This window comes from Diceros bicornis, chromosome X (genome assembly GCF_020826845.1).
Source record: "Diceros bicornis minor isolate mBicDic1 chromosome X, mDicBic1.mat.cur, whole genome shotgun sequence".
In the NCBI taxonomy this organism is placed as follows: Eukaryota; Metazoa; Chordata; class Mammalia; order Perissodactyla; family Rhinocerotidae; genus Diceros; species Diceros bicornis.
Window position 1 is genome coordinate 70,080,516 of NC_080781.1, and position 19,951 is coordinate 70,100,466.

The 19,951-nt window shown below is 37.9% G+C and overlaps 1 protein-coding gene across 2 annotated transcripts in view; it reads right to left on the minus strand.

Annotated features, from left to right (window-relative positions):
* The window catches only part of LOC131401161 (transcriptional regulator ATRX-like), a 97,578-nt gene extending 80,169 nt beyond the window's left edge, over positions 1-17,409 (minus strand). For both annotated transcript variants that reach the window (XM_058536218.1, XM_058536222.1), the window contains exon 1: positions 17,178-17,409. In XM_058536218.1, coding sequence (XP_058392201.1) covers positions 17,178-17,197 — 20 coding nt within the window. In that variant the 5' untranslated portion in view covers positions 17,198-17,409. The remainder of the gene's footprint in view (positions 1-17,177) is intronic.
* Positions 17,410-19,951: the final 2,542 nt, after the last annotated feature.

Sequence of the window (19,951 nt, forward strand, 5' to 3'; positions counted from 1 at the left end):
AAAAAGAGAGAAGGATCAAATAAATAAAATTATAAATGAAAATGGAGAAATTACAACAGATACAACAGAAATACAAAAGATTATAAGAGAATACTATGAAAAACTATGTAATCTATGCAGAAATAGAACTATAATGATGTATACCTGAAATTTATACAATGTTACTGCAATAAATAAAAAATTAAAAAAAAAAAAAGTAACTGATAGTCACCTAACAATGATATTGTACTAGGTGATATAGAAAAATAGGCTATATCCTTTCTCCTTAAAGGGCCTATCTTCAAATACAGTCACAGGCATGAGGGCTTCAACATGTAAATTTTACAGGGACACAATTCAGTACATAACACATGGATATTCAAAATGACCAAATGGGGCCGGTCCCATGGCTTAGCGGTTAAGTGAGCACGCTCTGCTGCTGGCGGCCTGGGTTCGGATCCCAGGTGCGCACCGACGCTTCTCCAGCCAGGTGCGCTTCTCCAGCCATGCTGAGGCCGCGTCCCACATACAGCAACTAGAAGGATGTGCAACTATGACATACAACTATCTACTGGGGCTTTGGAGGGAAAATAAATAAATAAATAAAATTTTAAAAAAAAAATGACCAAATGAAATAAATAGCTTTAACTTTATGCTTTTAAGAAACTGAGATACATGAAAACATGACTGGAAAAGTGTGCATATGGGTAAGATTGAAACATGTAGAAAAATAAAAGTCAACGACATTTGAAACCAGACATTTTACTTATGGATGATTTGAAGTTACAAACTGCTCTCTTTATTTTCACTTTTACTTCTAAAATGATATACTCCTCTTTTTTTGTCATCCTAATATGGTAATAAATCCTACATTAATTCTAAAAAAAAAAAAAAAAGAAATGAAACTCTCATTGTTTGCAGATGACATGATCTTATATATAGAAAACCCTAAAGAATCCATTGGAAAACTATCAGAAATAATCAACAATTACAGCCAAGTGGCAGGGTACAAAATCAACTTACAGAAATCAGTTGCATTTCTATACACCAACAACAAACTAACAGAAAGAGAACTCAAGAAGACAATCCCATTTACAATTGCAACAAAAAGAATAAAATATCTAGGAGTAAATTTAACCAAGAAAGCGAAAGACCTATACAATGAAAACTATAAGACATTATTGAGGGAAATCAATGATGACATAAAGAAATGGAAAAATATTCCATGTTCTTGGATTGGAAAAATAAACATAGTTAAAATGTCCATACTACCTAAAGCAATCTACAGATTCAATGCAAACCCAATCAGAATCCCAAGGGCATTCTTCACAGAAATAGAGCGAAGAATACTAACATTCACATGGGGCAACAAAAGACCCCGTATAGCTAAAGCAATGCTGAAAAAGAAGAACAAGGCTGCAGGTGTCACAATCCCTGACTTCAAAACATACTACAAAGCGATAGTAATTAAAACAGCATGGTACTGGTACAAAAACAGACACACAGATCAATGGAACAGAATTGAAAGTCCAGAAATAAAACCTCATATCTATGGGCAGCTAATCTTTGACAAAGGAGCTAAGGACATACAGTGAAAAAAGGAAAATCTCTTCAATAAATGGTGCTGGTAAAACTGGACAGCCACATACAAAAGAATGAAAGTAGATCACCTTCTTTCACCATACACAAAAATTAACTCAAAATGGATCAAAGACCTGAAGGTGAGACCCGAAACTATAAAACTCCTGGAGGAAAATATAGATAGTACACTACTCGCCATCAGCCATAAAGGGATCTTCTTGAATTCCATGTCTACTCAGACAAGGGAAACAAAAGAAAAAATAAACAAGTGGGACTCCATCAGATTAGAGAGCTTCTACAAGGCAAATGAAACCAGGATTAAAAGGAATAGGGAACCCAACAGCTGGGAAAAAATATTTGCAAACCGTATATCTGACAAGGGATTAATCTCCATAATATATAAAGAACTCACACAACTGAATAACAAAAAAACAAACAACCCAATCAAAAAATGGGCAGAGGAAATGAACAGACACTTCTCCAAAGAAGATATACAGGTGGCCAATAGGCACATGAAAAGATGCTCAACATCACTAGTCATCAGGGAAATGCAAATCAAAACCACACTAAGATATCACCTTACACCCGTTAGAATGGCTGTAATCACCAAGACAAAAAGCAACAAATAGTGGAGAGGCAGTGGAGAAATGGTAACCCTAATCCACTGCTGGTGGGAATGCAAACTGGTGCAGCCTCTATGGAAAACAGTATGGAGATTCCTCAAAAAATTAAAAATAGAAATACCTTATGATCCAGCTATCCCACTACTGGGTATCTACCCAACGAACCTGAAATCAATAATCCAAAGAGGCTTATGCACCTCTATGTTCATCACAGCATTATTCACTATAGCCAAGACACGGAAGCAACCCAAGTGTCCCTTGACTGATGAATAGATAAAGAAGATGTAGTATATATATACCATGGAATACTACTCAGCCATAAAGAAAGACAAAATCGTCCCATTTGCAACAACATGGATGGACCTGGAGAGTATTATGTTAAGTGAAATAAGCCAGAAAGAGAAAGACAAACAGGGCATGATTTCACTCATATGTGGAAGATAAACCAACACACGCACAGATAGAACTGTTTGGTGGTTATCAGCGGCTAGGGGGGTGGGGGGTGGGCACAAGGGGTGGAGGGATGCACTTACATGGTGACTGGTAAACAATAGTGTACAACAAAAATTTCACAATAAAAAAATGGTAATAACAAAAAAAAAGAAATTAAACAAGACCTAAATAAACAGAATGACATCCCATGTTCATGGACTGAAGGATTTAATACCCCCCAAATGATCTACAGATTCAATGTAATCCCTATCAAAATAGCAACAGCAATTACCGTAGAAATGGAAAAGTCAATCCTAAAATTCATATGGAAATGCAAGGAACCCCAAATAGTCAAACCAATCTTGAAAAATAATGATAACGTTGGAATACTCTCACTTCCCAATTTCAAAACTTGCTACAAAACTAAAGTAATCAAAACCGTGTGGTACTAACATAAAGACAGACATAGAGACCAGTGGAATAGAACAGAAAAGCCCAGAAATAAACCCATACACCTATGGTCAACTGATATTGGACAAGGATGCCAAGACCATTGAATGGAGAAAGAACAGTCTCTTCAACAAATGGTGCTAAGAGAACATGCAAAAGATTGAAGTTGGACCCCCATCTTACATCATATACAAAAATTAATTCAAAATGGATTTAGACCTAAATATAAGAACAAAAATTATAAAATCCTTACAAGAAAATAGAGAGATAAATCTTCATGACTTTCGATTTGGCAAAGATTTCTTGGATGGCACCAAATACAGATACAACAAAAGAAAAAACAGGTAACTTGGACTTCATCAAAATTGAAAAGTTTTGTGCACCAAAGAACACTGTCAAGAGAGTGAAAAGACAATCCACAGAATGGGAAAAAATATTCACAAATCATATATCTGATAAGAGATTAATATCCAGAATTTATAAATGACTTACAACTAAACAAAAAAACAAACAACCCAATTTAAAATTGGGCAAAAGACTTCAACAGACATTTCTTTAAAGAAGATATACAAGCAGCCAATAAGCACATGAAAAGATGCTCTACATCACTAGTCATTAGCAAAATGCAAATCCAAACCACAATGAGATAACACTTTACATCCATTAGGTTGGCTATTATCAAGAAAATAAAATAAAAAGCGTTGTTGGCAAGAATGTGAAGAAATTGGAATGCTCATACATTGCAGTGAATATAAAATAGTAAAGCCACTGTGAAAAAAGGTTTGGTGGTTCCTCAAGAGATTAAAGATAGAATTCCACTTCTAGGTACATACCTAAAAGAACTGAAAGCAGGGACTCGAACAGACATTTGCACACTAATGTTTACAACAGCACTATGCGCTATAGCCAAAAGAGGGAAACAACCCAAATGTACATCAACAGATGAATGGATAAACATGGTATATACCTGCAATTAATGGAATATTATTCAGCCTTAAAAAAAAAATTAAGTTCTGATACATGTTACAAAATGGATGAACCTTGAGGACACTACGGTAAGGTAAATACACCAAACACAAAAGGACAAATATTGTACAATTCCACTTACATAGAGGTATCTAGAATAGTCAAATTCACAGATACAGAAAATTGAATAGCAGCTACCAGGGGTTTGGGGGAGAGGAGAATGGGGAGCTATTGTTTAATGGGTACAGAGTTTCAGTTTGGGATAATGAAAAAGTTCTAGAAATGGACAGAGGTGACGGTTGCACAACAATGTGAATTACTTAACGCCACTGAATTGTACACTTAAAAATGGTAACTTTTAATATTTTGTAAATCTTATCACAATCAAAGCCAAAGCCAAAGGCTTGAGGTTTTCTTGCAGGTCCTACAAGATCTGAGCTCCTATTATGACTATGGCCTTCCCTCCTACCAAGATAGAACCTTATGAAATTGCAACATCCCACCTTAGGACATCTACCCGGATCAATAATAATATTGAACACTTAAAATGTACATGACATTACCTTATCTAATATTGACTGATACAATTACTTCTTTACTTTCAATACCCATTTTCAGTAGAGGTATTCATCAAGAGTCAGAGAGACTGAATGAGTTTCCAAAGTAAGCATGGAACTGAGTTAAGATTTTAACCCATGTCTTTCTTACCATTAAGCTATACTGCCTCTTATGCTATGAGAGAAAAGTTGGATTCCTCATAATGCACAGACATTTGCAAATATGTAAAAGAATCCCCAAAACTTTTATTTTAATAAATAGTACATAGTAAACTTTATTCACAATTAGTAGAAATTATTTCTCACTACTCATCTCCTGTCCCTAATCACATTTTACAGAGTTTATAATCCAAATACTAAAAATGTCTTGGTTGAAATTCTATTTTTTTATATTGAGTACTGCTTGGTCTTTTTAAACAGGTTCCAAATAAATTTGTTTAAATAAAAAAATAAAATAGACCACAATGAGGTATCACTTCACACCCACTAGAATTCTAGGCCATAATTTAAAAAAAAAAAAAAAAAAAACAGAAAAGTGTTGGCAAGGATGTGGAGAAATTGGACCTAGCTGGTGGGAATGTTAAGATGTGCCACTGTAGAAAACAGTTCGGCATTTTCTCAATAAGTTAAACATAGAATTACCATAAATTACCATATGACTGAGCAATTCCACTCCTGGGTATATACCCAAGAGATATGAACACATATGTTCAAACAAAAACATGTACATAAATGTTCACAGCAGCACTATTCACAATAGCCAAAAGGTAGAAACAACCCAAATGCCCATCAACCGGTGAATGGATAAACAAATGTAGGATATCCATACAATGGAATATTACTCAGCCATAAAAAGGAATGAAATACTGATACATGCTACAATATGCACAAATCTTCAAAACATTACGCTAGTTGAAAGAAGCCAGACACAAAAGACCACATATCGTATGATCCCATTTATATGAAATTCCCAGAATCGGCAAATCCATTGAGCTAGAAAGTACACTAGTGTTTGCAAGGGGATGGGGAAAGGAGTATTAGGAGATATAGCGTTTCTTTTTGGGGTAAAGGAAATGTTCCAAAATTAGTGATGATAGTTGCACAACACTCTGAAAATACTTAATGTCACTAAATTGTACACTTTAAAGTGGTTAAAACGCTAAATTTTATACCATGTGTATTTTACCATAATTAAAAAAAAAAAAACAGAAAAGGAATATACAAATAACAAGGGTAGTAACACTAATCTTTGTCCATTAATGTTCTCCCTTCCAGACTAAGAGTAATCTTTAAAATCTGTTCTGCAAGTTCACAGGTGTGCATGTATAAGCTCTCTCCACATTTGTTGCCAAGAAAATATATTTATATGGTTTATTAAATATCTTATTTATTTTTAGTCTAAAAGCACTTAAGGGCAGAACCTAGGTATTCCTGGTTTTATTAGGCTCAGTACCAACAGTACCTACTTGGGCAAATAAACACTATTCAGAATTTGTCTTAAAATGCCAAGCTTTCTAAAACACTGAAGAAACAATGGAGGACTGAACAAATTCCAGTCTATTGTTTTAAATACAAAGATATAAACGCTCTAATGGAGGTAAGAAATAACAAATTTTAGTAATAAAGCAGAAATATTTGAATGAGATCTACATTTTACTTTATTATGTTTAAATAGTGGTCGCTATATAATACTCAAAACAAAAAAATTTAAATTGCAATAAAGGTCACCATGTTCATGTGGGCCAAATTACTAGGAACTTCAAGAAATGTTTCATTGTATTTGGCACACTGATTTTTGCTTTCTTACAGTTTATTTCATCGATATACCACTCCAAACCCCCACCCAGAGACAGAGTCTTCAAACGGAGACAGGAGGCAAAGAATGTGGCAAAAGTAAGAAAGCAAAGCAAAAAGTTTTATTCCTGTTGTGACGAATTATAAGCAAAGGGTCTTTAGGGGAGAACTGGGGTTCTCTTTCTGTGGGGAAAAACCCCCACAATTTTAAGGAGTTTAGATTTTAGAGGCAGAAAATGGCACCTGTTTCCACAATTCATCCTTCAAGAAAGGCAGGTAACCCTAGCTCCCATCAAGAATAATCAGATAAACTTTTAGAATTCAGATGTCAGAGACAAATCATGGAAAATGGTAATAAGTGGTTGGCAGGGGCCGGCCCAGTGGCTTAGCGGTTAAGCGCTCGCGCTCTGCTACTGGCGGCCCGGGTTCGGATCCCGGGCGCGCACCGACGCACCGCTTCGGCCATGGTGAGGCCGCGTCCCACATACAGCAACTAGAAGAATGTGCAACTATGACATACAACTATCTACTGGGGCTTTGGGGAAGAAAAAAAGGAGGAGGATTGGCAATAGATGTTAGCTCAGAGCCGGTCTTCCTCAGCAAAAAGAGGAGGATTAGCACGGATGTTAGCTCAGGGCTGATCTCCCTCACACAAAAAAATAATAATAATAAGTGGTTGGCAGTATTTAGGAATACAAGTTATTTAAATCTTTTAATACTATATTTGGAATGGGGAAGGAAGGAGAAAGAAGGTGTACCCAACAGTCATCTTTACCTGCCTTGAAATTCCATCTTTTACCCAAGTTCATTCTACTCCTAATTTAAGTACTAAACTACTACATTATTATACCATATATTATCTGTAGCACTCAGTTGGTGCTTAGCATATGCTCTTATTTTTTTTAGAGGGGGATGGGAGTTGGAGGTATATGCCTATGTTCTCCTAAATATATTCCTTGTCTAAAGGACTGCACTATCTTCTCAGTATTTCCAATAATTGGCATACTTGAGTATACACTCAAATACCTGTCACCTCCGTGCTCAAAATATTCAAAGGTTTCCCATGTTTATAAATAAGGATCAAGTACAAACTCCTAAGCATAGCATTCAAAGCTCTCTGCAAGAAAATTCACACGTGACTTTCCAATCTTACCACAACTCTTAGCTCAAAGAAGGTTCTCTTTCCCCTCTTCTCCCACTGAATTTTCTTTTACTTCTCTTATAATAAGCAACACATTTTGCTTATAGTTCCTTGTTTAAAATTCAGAGTACTCTCTACTGGAGTGTAAGCTCCTCAAATGAGGAAACTGGTCTGGGTTCATCTCTTTTTCCCCATGTGGGAAATAACAAATTGCCTTCTACAGAGGAATAATAAATGTTTATTAAAATGAAAATAACGCCTGGTCAGGGATTCCTTAAAAGGAAAGAGTGGTGATTTGTTGAGCATTTTTTTAAAAAACCCTGAAGTCATTTAGTACCCTCAAATATTTTCCCTTCTGTCTCTAAACTGAGATATTCAGTAAGCTGTGTTGGATGCACTATAGTTGGCCTTTGAAAGAAATGTATTACTTCATATACTTAACAAAGTAACATGTTCAGTCACTTTAATATGAAACATTCACTTAGTTCTCTATTTTTAGTAGATACTCAGAATACACAATGAAAATTCATAAACAGGGTGTTTTGGTTTTGAATTTTGGGGGTATCTGAGGAAGGTGGAAAGAGGAAAGACAAGAAAAATGAGAGGTGGGCAAATTCTCCCCAACTCTATATAAATTAACTAAGCCTGGCTTCAAATCTCTAAATTAAATGGCAAAAAATGAGCTGATTAATAATCTTAGTATTAAAAGCAAAAACATTTTGGGGCCGGCCCGGTGGCGCAAGCGGTTAAGTGCGCACGCTCCGCTGCGGTGGCCCGGGGTTCGCCGGTTCGGATCCCGGGCACGCACCGACGCACCGCTTGGTAAGCCATGCTGTGGCGGCGTCCCATATAAAGTGGAGGAAGATGGGCACCGATGTTAGCCCAGGGCCGTCTTCCTCAGTAAAAAAAGAGGAGGATTGGCGGATGTTAGCTCAGGGCTGATCTCCTCACAAAAAAAAAAAAGTAAAAACATTTTAAAATATAGTAAAAGCAAAGATATCATGTGCCTCCTGATAAAACGTGCTGAGAAAAACAAAACATCACTTCATAGTATTCCTAGCAAAACACATAATCACAAGGAAACATCAGACGAACCCAAATTAACTCGTGGGTGTTCTTCAAAAAATGGGAGGGAAAAAACAGCAAGGTGAACTGCTCCAGATTAAAGAAGATTAAAGAGACATGATAACGAAATGCAATGAATGCATCTCTCAGAACTGGATCCTGGACCAGAAAAAAAGAAATTTTTGTCTTGAACTATAAAACACATTATGAAACAATTAGTAAAATGTGAATAAGGTCTATAGATCAGAAAACAGTATTGTATCAATGTTAATTTCTAATTTTGCTAACTATACTGAGGTTACATAAGAGAATATTCCTATTTTGGGGAAACACATGTTGATGTATTCGGTGTAAAGCAGCGTCATGTCTACAACTTACTCTCAAATGATTCAGAAAAATAATAATAGAGAGGGAATGATAAAGCAAATGTGGTAAAACATTACCATTTGCTGAACCTGGGTGAAGAGGATATGAGAATCTTTGTACTATTTTTGCAAATTTTCTCTAAGGCTGAAATTGTATTTTTTAACTTTTTATTTTGAACTGTAGTAAAAAGAAGATGATTATCTATCTCCTTGAAGGTAAATCAGATTCATCTCCCGAGGTTACAGCTATAAAAAAATATTTTAAAAAATCATTCAATAAAATTATTACATAAGATCAATGAGATATTGACTACAAAGTTGTTTTAAGTAAATGTCTTTGATCTGTGGATAGATATTTTAAAAATATCATTTATAAAATCACCAAAATGTCTTTTGGAGGGAGGACTGAGTTACTAGCCAAAACATATATTAATATATATTTTTTCAAGTTTAATATAAGCTCCATGGGGACAGGGTCTTAATTTGTCTTGTTCACCTAAGCAGTACTTAGTACAGTTCTTGGCACATGGTAATAGTAATCAGTAATAACTAATATTTGAGTGATTACTGTGTCCCAGACACTAATCTAAGTGCTTTGTATCCATTAACTCATTTACTCCTCACACAGCTCAAGAAATATTTGGTAAATGAATTAGTACTTTTGAAGGATGACAATTACAGTCAGTTCTGCAATCACAGAACGTGAGTTCCTAAAAATCACCAGGTTATGCAAAACTATGCAATGAACACCATAGGATTCATAGGAAAAATGGGGTTAGAAACAATAACACTCAAAAAACTTCATCAGTGACACATTTTTTAAATAGACAGAAACCTAATAAAAATGGTAGCACAATTTTACACGTTAAGTGATTAAGAAATACACAAATACAATAGGGCACTTTACCTTGAAAAAGACCTGATGTTTGCCTGTGGAAATGGGCATCAGAGGGGCAGCAGCTTAAGAATTATTGTGAAGTGACCGAAGGAGGGTTATCTGAAATTGGATGGAAAATTGTAACAGATGTGGATGGGTGTGGCCCATAACACAAAGGGTAAACTGAGGTAGCTGGTAGATGTTTGAGGCGTGTGCATGTATATGATGTATTTTAATACAGCTCAGTTCAGCTGGATGCAGTTTCCTGCATTCACCTAGAGCAGACTCTTTCTGTAAAAGGCCAGATGGTAAATATTTTAGGCTTTGTAGGCCATTAGGTTTCTGTTGCAACTACTCAACTTTGAGATTGTGATACAAAAGCAGCCACGGACAATGTAAACAAACGGCCTTGGGTGTGTTCCAATTTTACAAAAATAGGCCACTGGTTGGTGACCATAGTTTGCTGACTCTTGACCTTGCAGATGAAGTCCTGCTTATTTGCAAATGCAAATTTTGTCTTATGCTCCAATTGTTCCGTGGTTCATCCAAATTAACATTTTCAAAACAAGCATTATAGCAGAACTAAGTTTCGAATCCTATCAAATAAACCAAAAAATAATATAATTCAACTAAGCAAAATAAATCCAGTATTACTTGAAAATAAATTATTTTTGATTTTATAAATCAAATGTCACCCAAAAGTCAACTGACCACTTCAAATGACAAAAATAAAGACAACTAAGGATAGATTTCGAACAACCATACTCATTCAAAATCTGTGTTAAATTCTACACAATCTTTAAGAAAAGTGGGTAATACTTCTGATAGTTCTTCTGAACTGAAATTATCAACCTCATTCACAAGGGCACATGTGGCTTTTACAAGATCATCAAGCCACAAAAGTTAACATACAAAAACTGTACTATAAGATGAGTAAGTTCTGAGGATCTAATGTACAGCATGGTGACTATACTTATGGATATGGTATTACATACTTGAAAGTTAACGTGAGGTGAAGGAGGTGTCAACTAACATTACTGTGGTAATCATTTCAAAATATATACGTACATCAAATCATCACATTGTACAACTTAAACTTACACAATGTTATACGTCTATTATATCTACATAAAGCTGGAAAAAACATACTAATTGCACAATGGTTATACACTATTTGTCCAGGAGTTGAGTTAAAAATTCTAAGTTGACCTTCTTCCAAATAGAAAACACTAATGCATACAACATTCCTTTGCTCAAGCTGCTATACCTCACATCCGGAATCCTCCCCCAGTCTTCTTTGTCAAAATTGAACCCATTCTCAAAGATTCAAATGTTATCTTTCTATAAAGCCTTCCCTGAACCACCAGAAATGTCTTCCTACTCTGAACTTCCACAGCAACTTAGTTTTTACCTAATGCAGCATTTGTCATTTTATATCCTGGGTCAAAACTATTTGTGTACATGTCTTATTTCCTCTGCTATGTGGAAAATAAGACAAATCTTTAGCCATACTAATCCCTCTGCCTTGACTGCCCTTTTTAACAGCCAATCTTTAACTGCTATCTTCAAGACCCAATACAGGTACCATCTCCTCTGAAAAACTTTCCTAGACATCCCCCAAATTAGGCTTTCCTTAATTTCTGATCCCTAACCCAACCAATATTCCTCCACTTTAGCACTGCTTATTTACTATCTCCCTAGCTAGGTTAAGAATTCCTTAACGAGGCAGGAATTTTGTCTTATTACCTTTTGCATACCCTAGCACAGTGCCTGGCCCCTAGTTGATACTCGAGTATTTGATCGACTAATACAGCATTCCCCCAAAATATAGAGTATAGGATATATATACACACACACACACACACACACACATATATTCACATGAACACCACTGCCATACCAAAAATTTCTTATACAAATATCATACGGAACAGTTAACAAAGAAAGCTGGACTACAGATACCAAGAATGGCTACTTCAAACCAAAACTGAGAGACAGTCTCAGAGTCAGGATCTGAAAACAGTGGCTATGGTGAAAAATTCACACAATCTTTTCCCAGGACAAAAAGCACCACTGGCTAAAACTAATATAGGTCTTTTCAGAAATATATCTCCAATCATAAAAGGGCAGAAATATAATACACTGGATACAGTAATCTTTCAAAATAGAACATATCCTAAGGCACAATAATTATTAACAAACGTCCCAGCAAAAAGTTTTTCCTTTCCAACAAATGTTTGCACAAGTATGTGTACATGATACTATGACATTATGTTAGCAACAAAACACCTGTATCCTAATCATGTAAGTTTTAAGGCAAAAAAGATATGCATACATTGAATAAAGAAACTTCTCATCACTACCCTTCTCCCTAGCCCCAAAAAAGCAAATAAAATCAAAAAATGATCAAACACTCATATAAGCAGGATTATTTTAATTTAAATAACTTTATAGAATATCTAGTACAAGTTCATTTTGCAAATGACAAAGCAGAGCCCTAGAAAAGACAAATGATTTGTCCAAGGTCATACAATCAGTTAAGCAACAGAACTCTAACTAGAAAACGCAGGTTTGGCTCAGAGTTGTGTTCATTCCTGTACACCAGCAGTTCTCAAACTTTTAGTCTCAGGACCTCTTTACACTCTTAAAACACTTAAAAATTAACAAAGACCCCAAAGAGCTTTAGTTTATTGTCTTTTAAGAACTGCTATTATGGGGCCAGCCCGGATGTTAGCTCAGGGCTAATCTCCCTCAAGCAAAAAGAGGAAGATTGGCAACAGATGTTAGCTCAGGACCAATCTTCCTGTTGAGGGGGCGGGGGACGATCACGTTACCTCCTCCAGAACAACTGCAAGCTTTATCAATATCTAGTAAACTTACTCCCATTTTACAGGTGGAGAAATGGAGGTTAAACATCTTGCATGTCAGCTATTAAGCCAATCATAAGACAAGCATTAGGCAACAGGTACAGAGAGATCCTACTTGGACACTCCTTTTACTGCCCTGCTATAGTCAACATTCCTAAAGGAAGATCCATACATCATTTTCCAATGGCTTAAACCATTTGAACAGCTTCTGCCAATGTCCAAGAAAACATTCACGGACTAGGGGAAAGGATCTCATGTAAACCCAAGAATTGCCTGTATCCTGTCACCCAATCCATAAATTTATTCAGACTCCAAGAGTGAAATAGGTACATAAATTCACACAATTTCTTATGGAAAAAATTATTTCACACACATATCTATACAGAAATTCACTGAAGTACTACATTTATCTTATCTCTAGAAATACAATATATAACTGAAAACTCATGGCCAACTACACCAGCGGTTGCCAATAATGAGAACTGCCCTGATCAAAATTAAAATCACAAATGTCTTTCTTTTCACCCCAAGCAATAACATAACCAAACAGCTAGTATTTAAATGCTTTCAGGGCCGGCCCTGTGGCTTAGCGGTTAAGTGCACATGCTCCGTTGCTGGTGGCCCGGGGTTCGGATCCCGGGCGTGCACCGACGCACAGCTTGTCCGGCCATGCTGAGGCCGCGTCCCACATACAGCAACTGGAAGGATGTGCAACTATGACATACAACCATCTACTGGGGCTTTGGGGGGAAAAAAAAAAAAGGAGGAGGATTGGCAATAGATGTTAGAGCCAGTCTTCCTCAGCAAAAAGAGGAGGATTAGCACGGATGTTAGCTCAGGGCTGATCTTCCTCACAAAAAAAAAAAAAATAAAAAATAAATGCTTTCAAAACCCTTTATAAAATTTGCATCTACTCCCCCTCCACAGGCCTGGCTTAATGCTTTCCAAATAGTGGGAAGGCAAATATTTCACAGATAACATTTTTCAAAAATTAGGTTAGTATGCAATCGATCGTGAACTACCACCCTAACAAAAAACTTTCTAAGACATTTTCCCAACATCTCTCAATTTAGACAACGTCTGCCTTTTTAAATTTAACCAATAACAAGTTATCCTGCTGTCAGCTTTTCAAGTAATCAGTTGCCATAAGGATTAAAATGACAAGTCCCATCAAATCTCAAAGATCTTTATATGAAAATAAATTACAGGGGCTGGCCCCAAGGCTTAGCGGTTAAGTGCACGCACTCCGCTACTGGCGGCCTGGGTTCGGATCCTAGGCGCGCACCGACGCACTGCTTGTCCGGCCATGCTGAGGCGGCGTCCCACATACAGCAACTAGCAGGATGTGCAACTACAACATACAACTATCTACTGGGGCTTTGGGGAGAAAAAGGGAAAAAAAGGAGGAAGATTGGGAATAGATGTTAGCTCAGGGCCGGTCTTCCTCAGCAAAAAGAGGAGGATTGGCATGGATGTTAGCTCAGGGCTGATCTTCCTCACAAAAAAAAAAAAGAAAAAAAATAAATTACAGTTAAATTTACCTGTCAATCAAAGGCTGATCTTTCATAATGCCAAAAATTTGAAGAAACAAGACAATCTTATTTAAAACAAAATATAAAAAACCCTTTAAAAACAATAACAAAACCTTTAACAATTTTATTTATTTTTTTTCCCCCAAAGCCCCAGTAGACAGTTGTATGTCATAGCTGCACGTCCTTCTAGTTGCTGTATGTGGGACGCGGCCTCAGCATGGCCGGAGAAGCAGTGCGGCGGTGCGCGCCCGGGATCCGAACCCGGGCCGCTAGCAGCGGAGCACGTGCACTTAACCGCTAAGCCATGGGGCCGGCCCAATAACAAAACCTTTAAAGGTTTTTTTTTTCCCCACTGATTTTTCAGTGTATGATTTAGCCAGGTCATCGGTTTCTTTTCCTCCCTCTTGCCTTTTGGCTACTTTTTTCACCACAGAAGCCTAGAAAAATTTCTTTGTTTATAAACACAAGTAAAAATTAGAACTAATCTTTGTCCTTATTTTTAAGTGCTCGACAGAAGATCTGACAAAGAAAAAACCTGGAGCTATTGTGTAAAATAAAATTAATGATAATGCATTAAATTGCTCATATAATTTCATATTAGAAGAGAGTCAAGAGTGATTCAGTATCGTGGGTTCAACTCACTCAAACATTACCTGTCAGATTATCCTTTAACTATGATTATGGCTTGAGATGAATGACACTTCAGCCTGAGAAAGTTCTTCTGAACACCCACTTGGGGCTCGTTCATAGTAAATAATCAGGAAGGAAAACACTTTTTTAAATTAATTCTCTACATTTATATTTGTGGTTCTTTACAAGGGGTTTTTCATGTAGCTTAAGACTGTCCTGGAATTAAATGTTTCAGTTATCTCACTATCTCATCTGGACATAAAAGTCAAAATATTATAAACAGCTACAAACTCAAAGACCTACAACAAATGACCACAATAGTAGCTAACATGAACTTCTTCCATTGCAATGCTTGGGCTAAATTAAAATGGTCAGAATCATGTTAGATCTGGCAGCTCAAGGAGGCATTAATGCCTTGTGGTTAAGAACATAAGCTCTGGAGTCAAGACTGGGTTCAATTCCAGCTCCACCAATTACAAACTATATAACTTTGATCAAGTTCTTTGATCGCTCTGTGCCTCAGTTTCCTCCTCAACTGTAAAACAAGGAACACCAAGTACCTTCTCCATAGGGTTGTTTTGATAATTAATCAAGATTATACAGGTAAAGGCCAACAATAAGCACTCAATTTTAGTTATGATTATTACTCTTAGCAACAAGATCTACAGAAATTCAAGACCCATAAGAAAAATTGACCCTGGCATAAAATGAATAATTCTATTCAGAAAGTCTACACATTATTTGTTCACCCTAAAGAAGGGGAGAAAACACAAGTTCAACCTATGGTTTTAAATGCAGACTTTGTGAGACTTTACGTCTACTAAAATCTAGACGTCGTATTTAACTGTAAGGTACACCTTTCATGTATACGAACAGGAGTGCCTGATAATAGACAACCAACAAGTTGTACTGGGTACCTCTTACGTGCCCAAAACCCCATAAATAAAGGTTTATTGTACTTGGGCCAATTAACACAAATTCAGAAACCCAAACGACAATCTTTACACAACTAGGAATCTATAACCTAAGAACTAAAGCGTATGTTTTTCCTCAAGGAAAAAAAAAACATTTATCTACTGCTTGTTAATGCAGAAAAATAGGCATGACAGGTATCATAGGCTCATTCCCAAATTCTACATGCTGGCTAAAGTGCTCTAAAAACGTATACCATCCTAACAGTTACTCAAAGGCACATTTTGCTAACTACGAATGCAATTCTGATCCACGCTCCCTGTAATTTTCTTTATTTTGCCACTTAGGTGCCAAGAATACATCTCAGAGTAGAAAAATTACTTAATGCACAAGGGATGAAAAGTCAAATGTCAAACTGCCTGAAAAGCAAGCAAGCCAGCTGTGTAAAAGTGGTACACATTTCATACTAACAGCCCATATTTTCAGACACTATCTAGAGGCAAATCAGAAGCACAAGAGAAAAACGGCCTCAACCTAATAAACGTGCTTGATTGGTAAGAGGCAGCCTGCCAGACACTGCTTCCCTTGCAATAAATCTTACTTCCCATCAACCCACGTTAACCGGCTCCCCATCCCTCATGGAATAAATAAAAATAGGGTCTAATTACTTTTGCTCGCAATTTGCCCAGAAAGTGGAGAAACATTTGAGGTCTGCCTTACCACCTAGTAAAGCTGGACTTCACAAAAAGTAATATACTGGGGTCCTATGGAAGCAAAACCCTGTTAGTATCCCCTCGCCTAGAAGTAAATCCAAGGATATCCTTCAGGATCTGGAGTAGAGAAGGAATGTAAACACCAGGAAAGCTGTGTCACTCACCCCACAAAAAGGGCTTGACCCCGGGGGCTGCAGAAAAAATAAATTCCGCAAGGCCAGGGTACTTCCCGTCTCCAGCACTCCGAACCCTGCTAAGTCTTCCCAGGATCTCGCATCCTCCCGCCCGCTCGACCGCCCCTCCCCCTCTTCCCACCCCCACCCCCACTTCTTCCCCACGCAGTTTCCAGGCCCAAAGATTAGGAAGAATGACCGGGATACCAAAAACCGCCTCCGACTTCGGAGTCTCAATTCCACAAGCACCAAAGAATAAACAGAGGAGGCCAATGAAGCTTCAGCAGCTAGGGGAGGTTGGAGGAAGCGCCCGACACGCCAGGCCGCGCCCCCCCACCGCCACCCCCACCCCGGGTTGGAGTCTACCGCCGAAACCTCGAAACCCTTCTCACCTAAAGGGAAAATGATGCCTCTTTCCGCTAAGCAACGCGCCAAGCCTAACCCACCAACCCAAAGCTTTCCCGACTCAGGAGGCGCGTAGGCCCAGACCGCTGGGGCCCAAGACGGGGTTGTGTTTTACCTCATGGGTTCAGCAGTCATGTTTTCGCTTCAACGCCTTGTCGGCTTCAGCGACCGTAGGGCGCCGCTCTGCGCTGCCGGCGCTCGGTTTAGGTAGAAATGCACTGGACTCTTAGGCGTCACTGTAGCTGGTGCTGGATCCTCCCCACAGCTCAAAGGCCGCTACCATTGCCACCGCCGCAGCAGCCGCGGAAACAAAGCGACGCCGCTGCCGCCGCCATTTTGTTGGGCCGAGGCTCAGGCAGGAGAATTGGCGCGTCCTCCCTCTTCCGCTTTCCGTCATCCATTGGCTACCTCCTCCACAGCGCAGACTCTTATTGGCCACGGAAATTCACCTTCTTTGGGGGCCTGTTGCTAAGGCGGTCTACGTCATTCCATCCCCTCTACCTTTTCGTGGGGGTTCCAGTTCAGTCCCATTGACCTGAAAGTGCTAGTGACTTGTTTTGACTTTATTCGGAAACTGCTTTTTGATCCATCCTTTTTTCTTTGACATATTGACAAAACAATTATACTTTACTATATAATAAAACTATATATTAATACTATAATCTTAGTATATTGCTATACTAATCCTTTATCCGGATTATCTCATGTAATCCTTATGCCCCCTGAAGCACATAGATGCTTGTTACCTACATTTTCCAGATGAGGAAACCAAGACGCAAAGTCCCACAGTTGTGGAGACCAAATTCAGACTAGACACTGCACTCTTAATTAACCACTAATCAATATGGCCATACTACATATTTTCTTTCCTATATTCCAGGTTATCATCAAGTTCTTTGCTATTCTAGATGTTTTATATATAATATTCAGCATACCAGAGTGGTTAAAAATATAAATATAGACACAAGCATACCTCGTTTTATTGCATTTCACTTTATTGCACTTTGTAGATACTTCACTTTTTACAAATTGAAACTTTGTGGCAACCCTGCATTGAGCAAGTCTGTCAATGCCATTTTGTCAACAGCATTTGCTCACTTCATGGCTCTGTGTCACATTTCGAAAACTCACAATAGTTCAAATTTTTTCATTATTACTGTATTTGTTGTCATAATCAGGGATTTTTTTTTAATTTTTTACTTATTTATTTTTTCCCCCAATGCCCCAGTAGATAGTTGTATGTCATAGATGCACATCCTTCTAGTTGCTGTACGTGGGACGTGGCCTCAGCATGGCCGGAGAAGGGGTGCGTTGGTGCGTGCCTGGATCCGAACCCGGGCCGCCAGCAGCGTAGCATGCACACTTAACCACTAAGCCACGGGGCCGGCGCATGATCAGGGATCTTTGATGTTACTATTATAGTTGTTTGGGGGCACCATGAACCGCATCCATATAAGACAGCAAACTTAATAAATGTTAGGTGTTCTGACAGCTGTGGCCCATCTCTCTCCCTCTCCTAGTGCCTCCCTATTCCCTGAGACACAACAATATGGAAATTAGGCCAATTAATAACCCTACAATGGCCTCTCAGTGTTCAAGCAAAAGGAAGAGTCGCATGTCTCTCCTGTAAATCAAAACCTATAAATGATTAAGCTTAGTGAGGAAGTTATGTCAAAAGCTGAGATAGGCTGAAAGCTAGGCCTCTTACGCCATACAATCAGCCAAGTTGTGAATGCAAAGGAAAAGTTCTTAAAGGAACTTAAAAGTGCTACTTCAGTGAACACGCAAATAAAAAAGCAAAACAGCCTTATTGCTGATATGGAGAAAGTTTTAGTGGTCTGGGTAGAACACCAAACCAGCCACAACATTCTCTTAAGCCAAAGCCTAATCCAGAGCAATGTCTTAACTCTTCAATCCTAAGAAGGCTGAAAGAGGTGAGGAAGCTGCAGAAGAAAAGTTTGAAGTTAGCAGAGGTTGGTTCATGAGGTTTAATGAAAGAAGCCATGTCCATAATGTAAAAGGTCAAGGTGAAGCAGCAAGTGCTGATGTAGAAGCTGCAGCAAGTTATACAGGAGAGCTAACCAAGATAATTAATGAAAGTGGCTACACTATACAACAGATTTTCAATGTAGATGAAACAGCTTTATATTGGAAGAAGACACCATCTAGGACTTTCATAGCTAGAGAGGAGAAGTCAATGCCTGAATTCAAAGCTTCAAAGGACAGGCTGACTCTCTTGTTAAGGGCTAAGGCAGCTGCTAACTTTAAGTTGAAGCCAATGATCATTTACCATTCTGAAAATCCTAGGGACCTTAAGAATTATGCTAAATCTCAGATTCAATGCAATCCCAATCAGAATCCCAATGACATTCTTCACAGAACTAGAACATAGAATCCTAAAGTTTATATGGGACAACAAAAGACCTCGAATAGCCAAAGCAATCCTGAGAAAAAAGAACAAAACTGGAGGCATCACAATACCTGACTTCAAAATATACTACAAAGCTGTAATAATCAAACCACATGGTACTGGCAGAAAAACAGACACACAGATCAATGGACCAGAATTGAAAGTCCAGAAATGAAACCACACATCTATGGACAGTTAATCTTCACCAAAGGAGCCAAGAACATACAACGAAGAAAGGAAAGTCTCTTCAACAAATGGTGTTGGGAAAACTGGACAGCCACATGCAAAAGAAGGAAAGTAGACTATTATCTTACACCATACAAAACAATTAACTCAAAGTGGATTAAAGACTTGAATGTAAGACCTGAAACCATGAAACTCCTAGAAGAAAATATAAGCAGTATGCTATTTGACATTGGTCTTAGCAGCAGCTTTTCAAATACCATGTCTACTCAGGCAAGGGAAACAGAAGAAAAAAT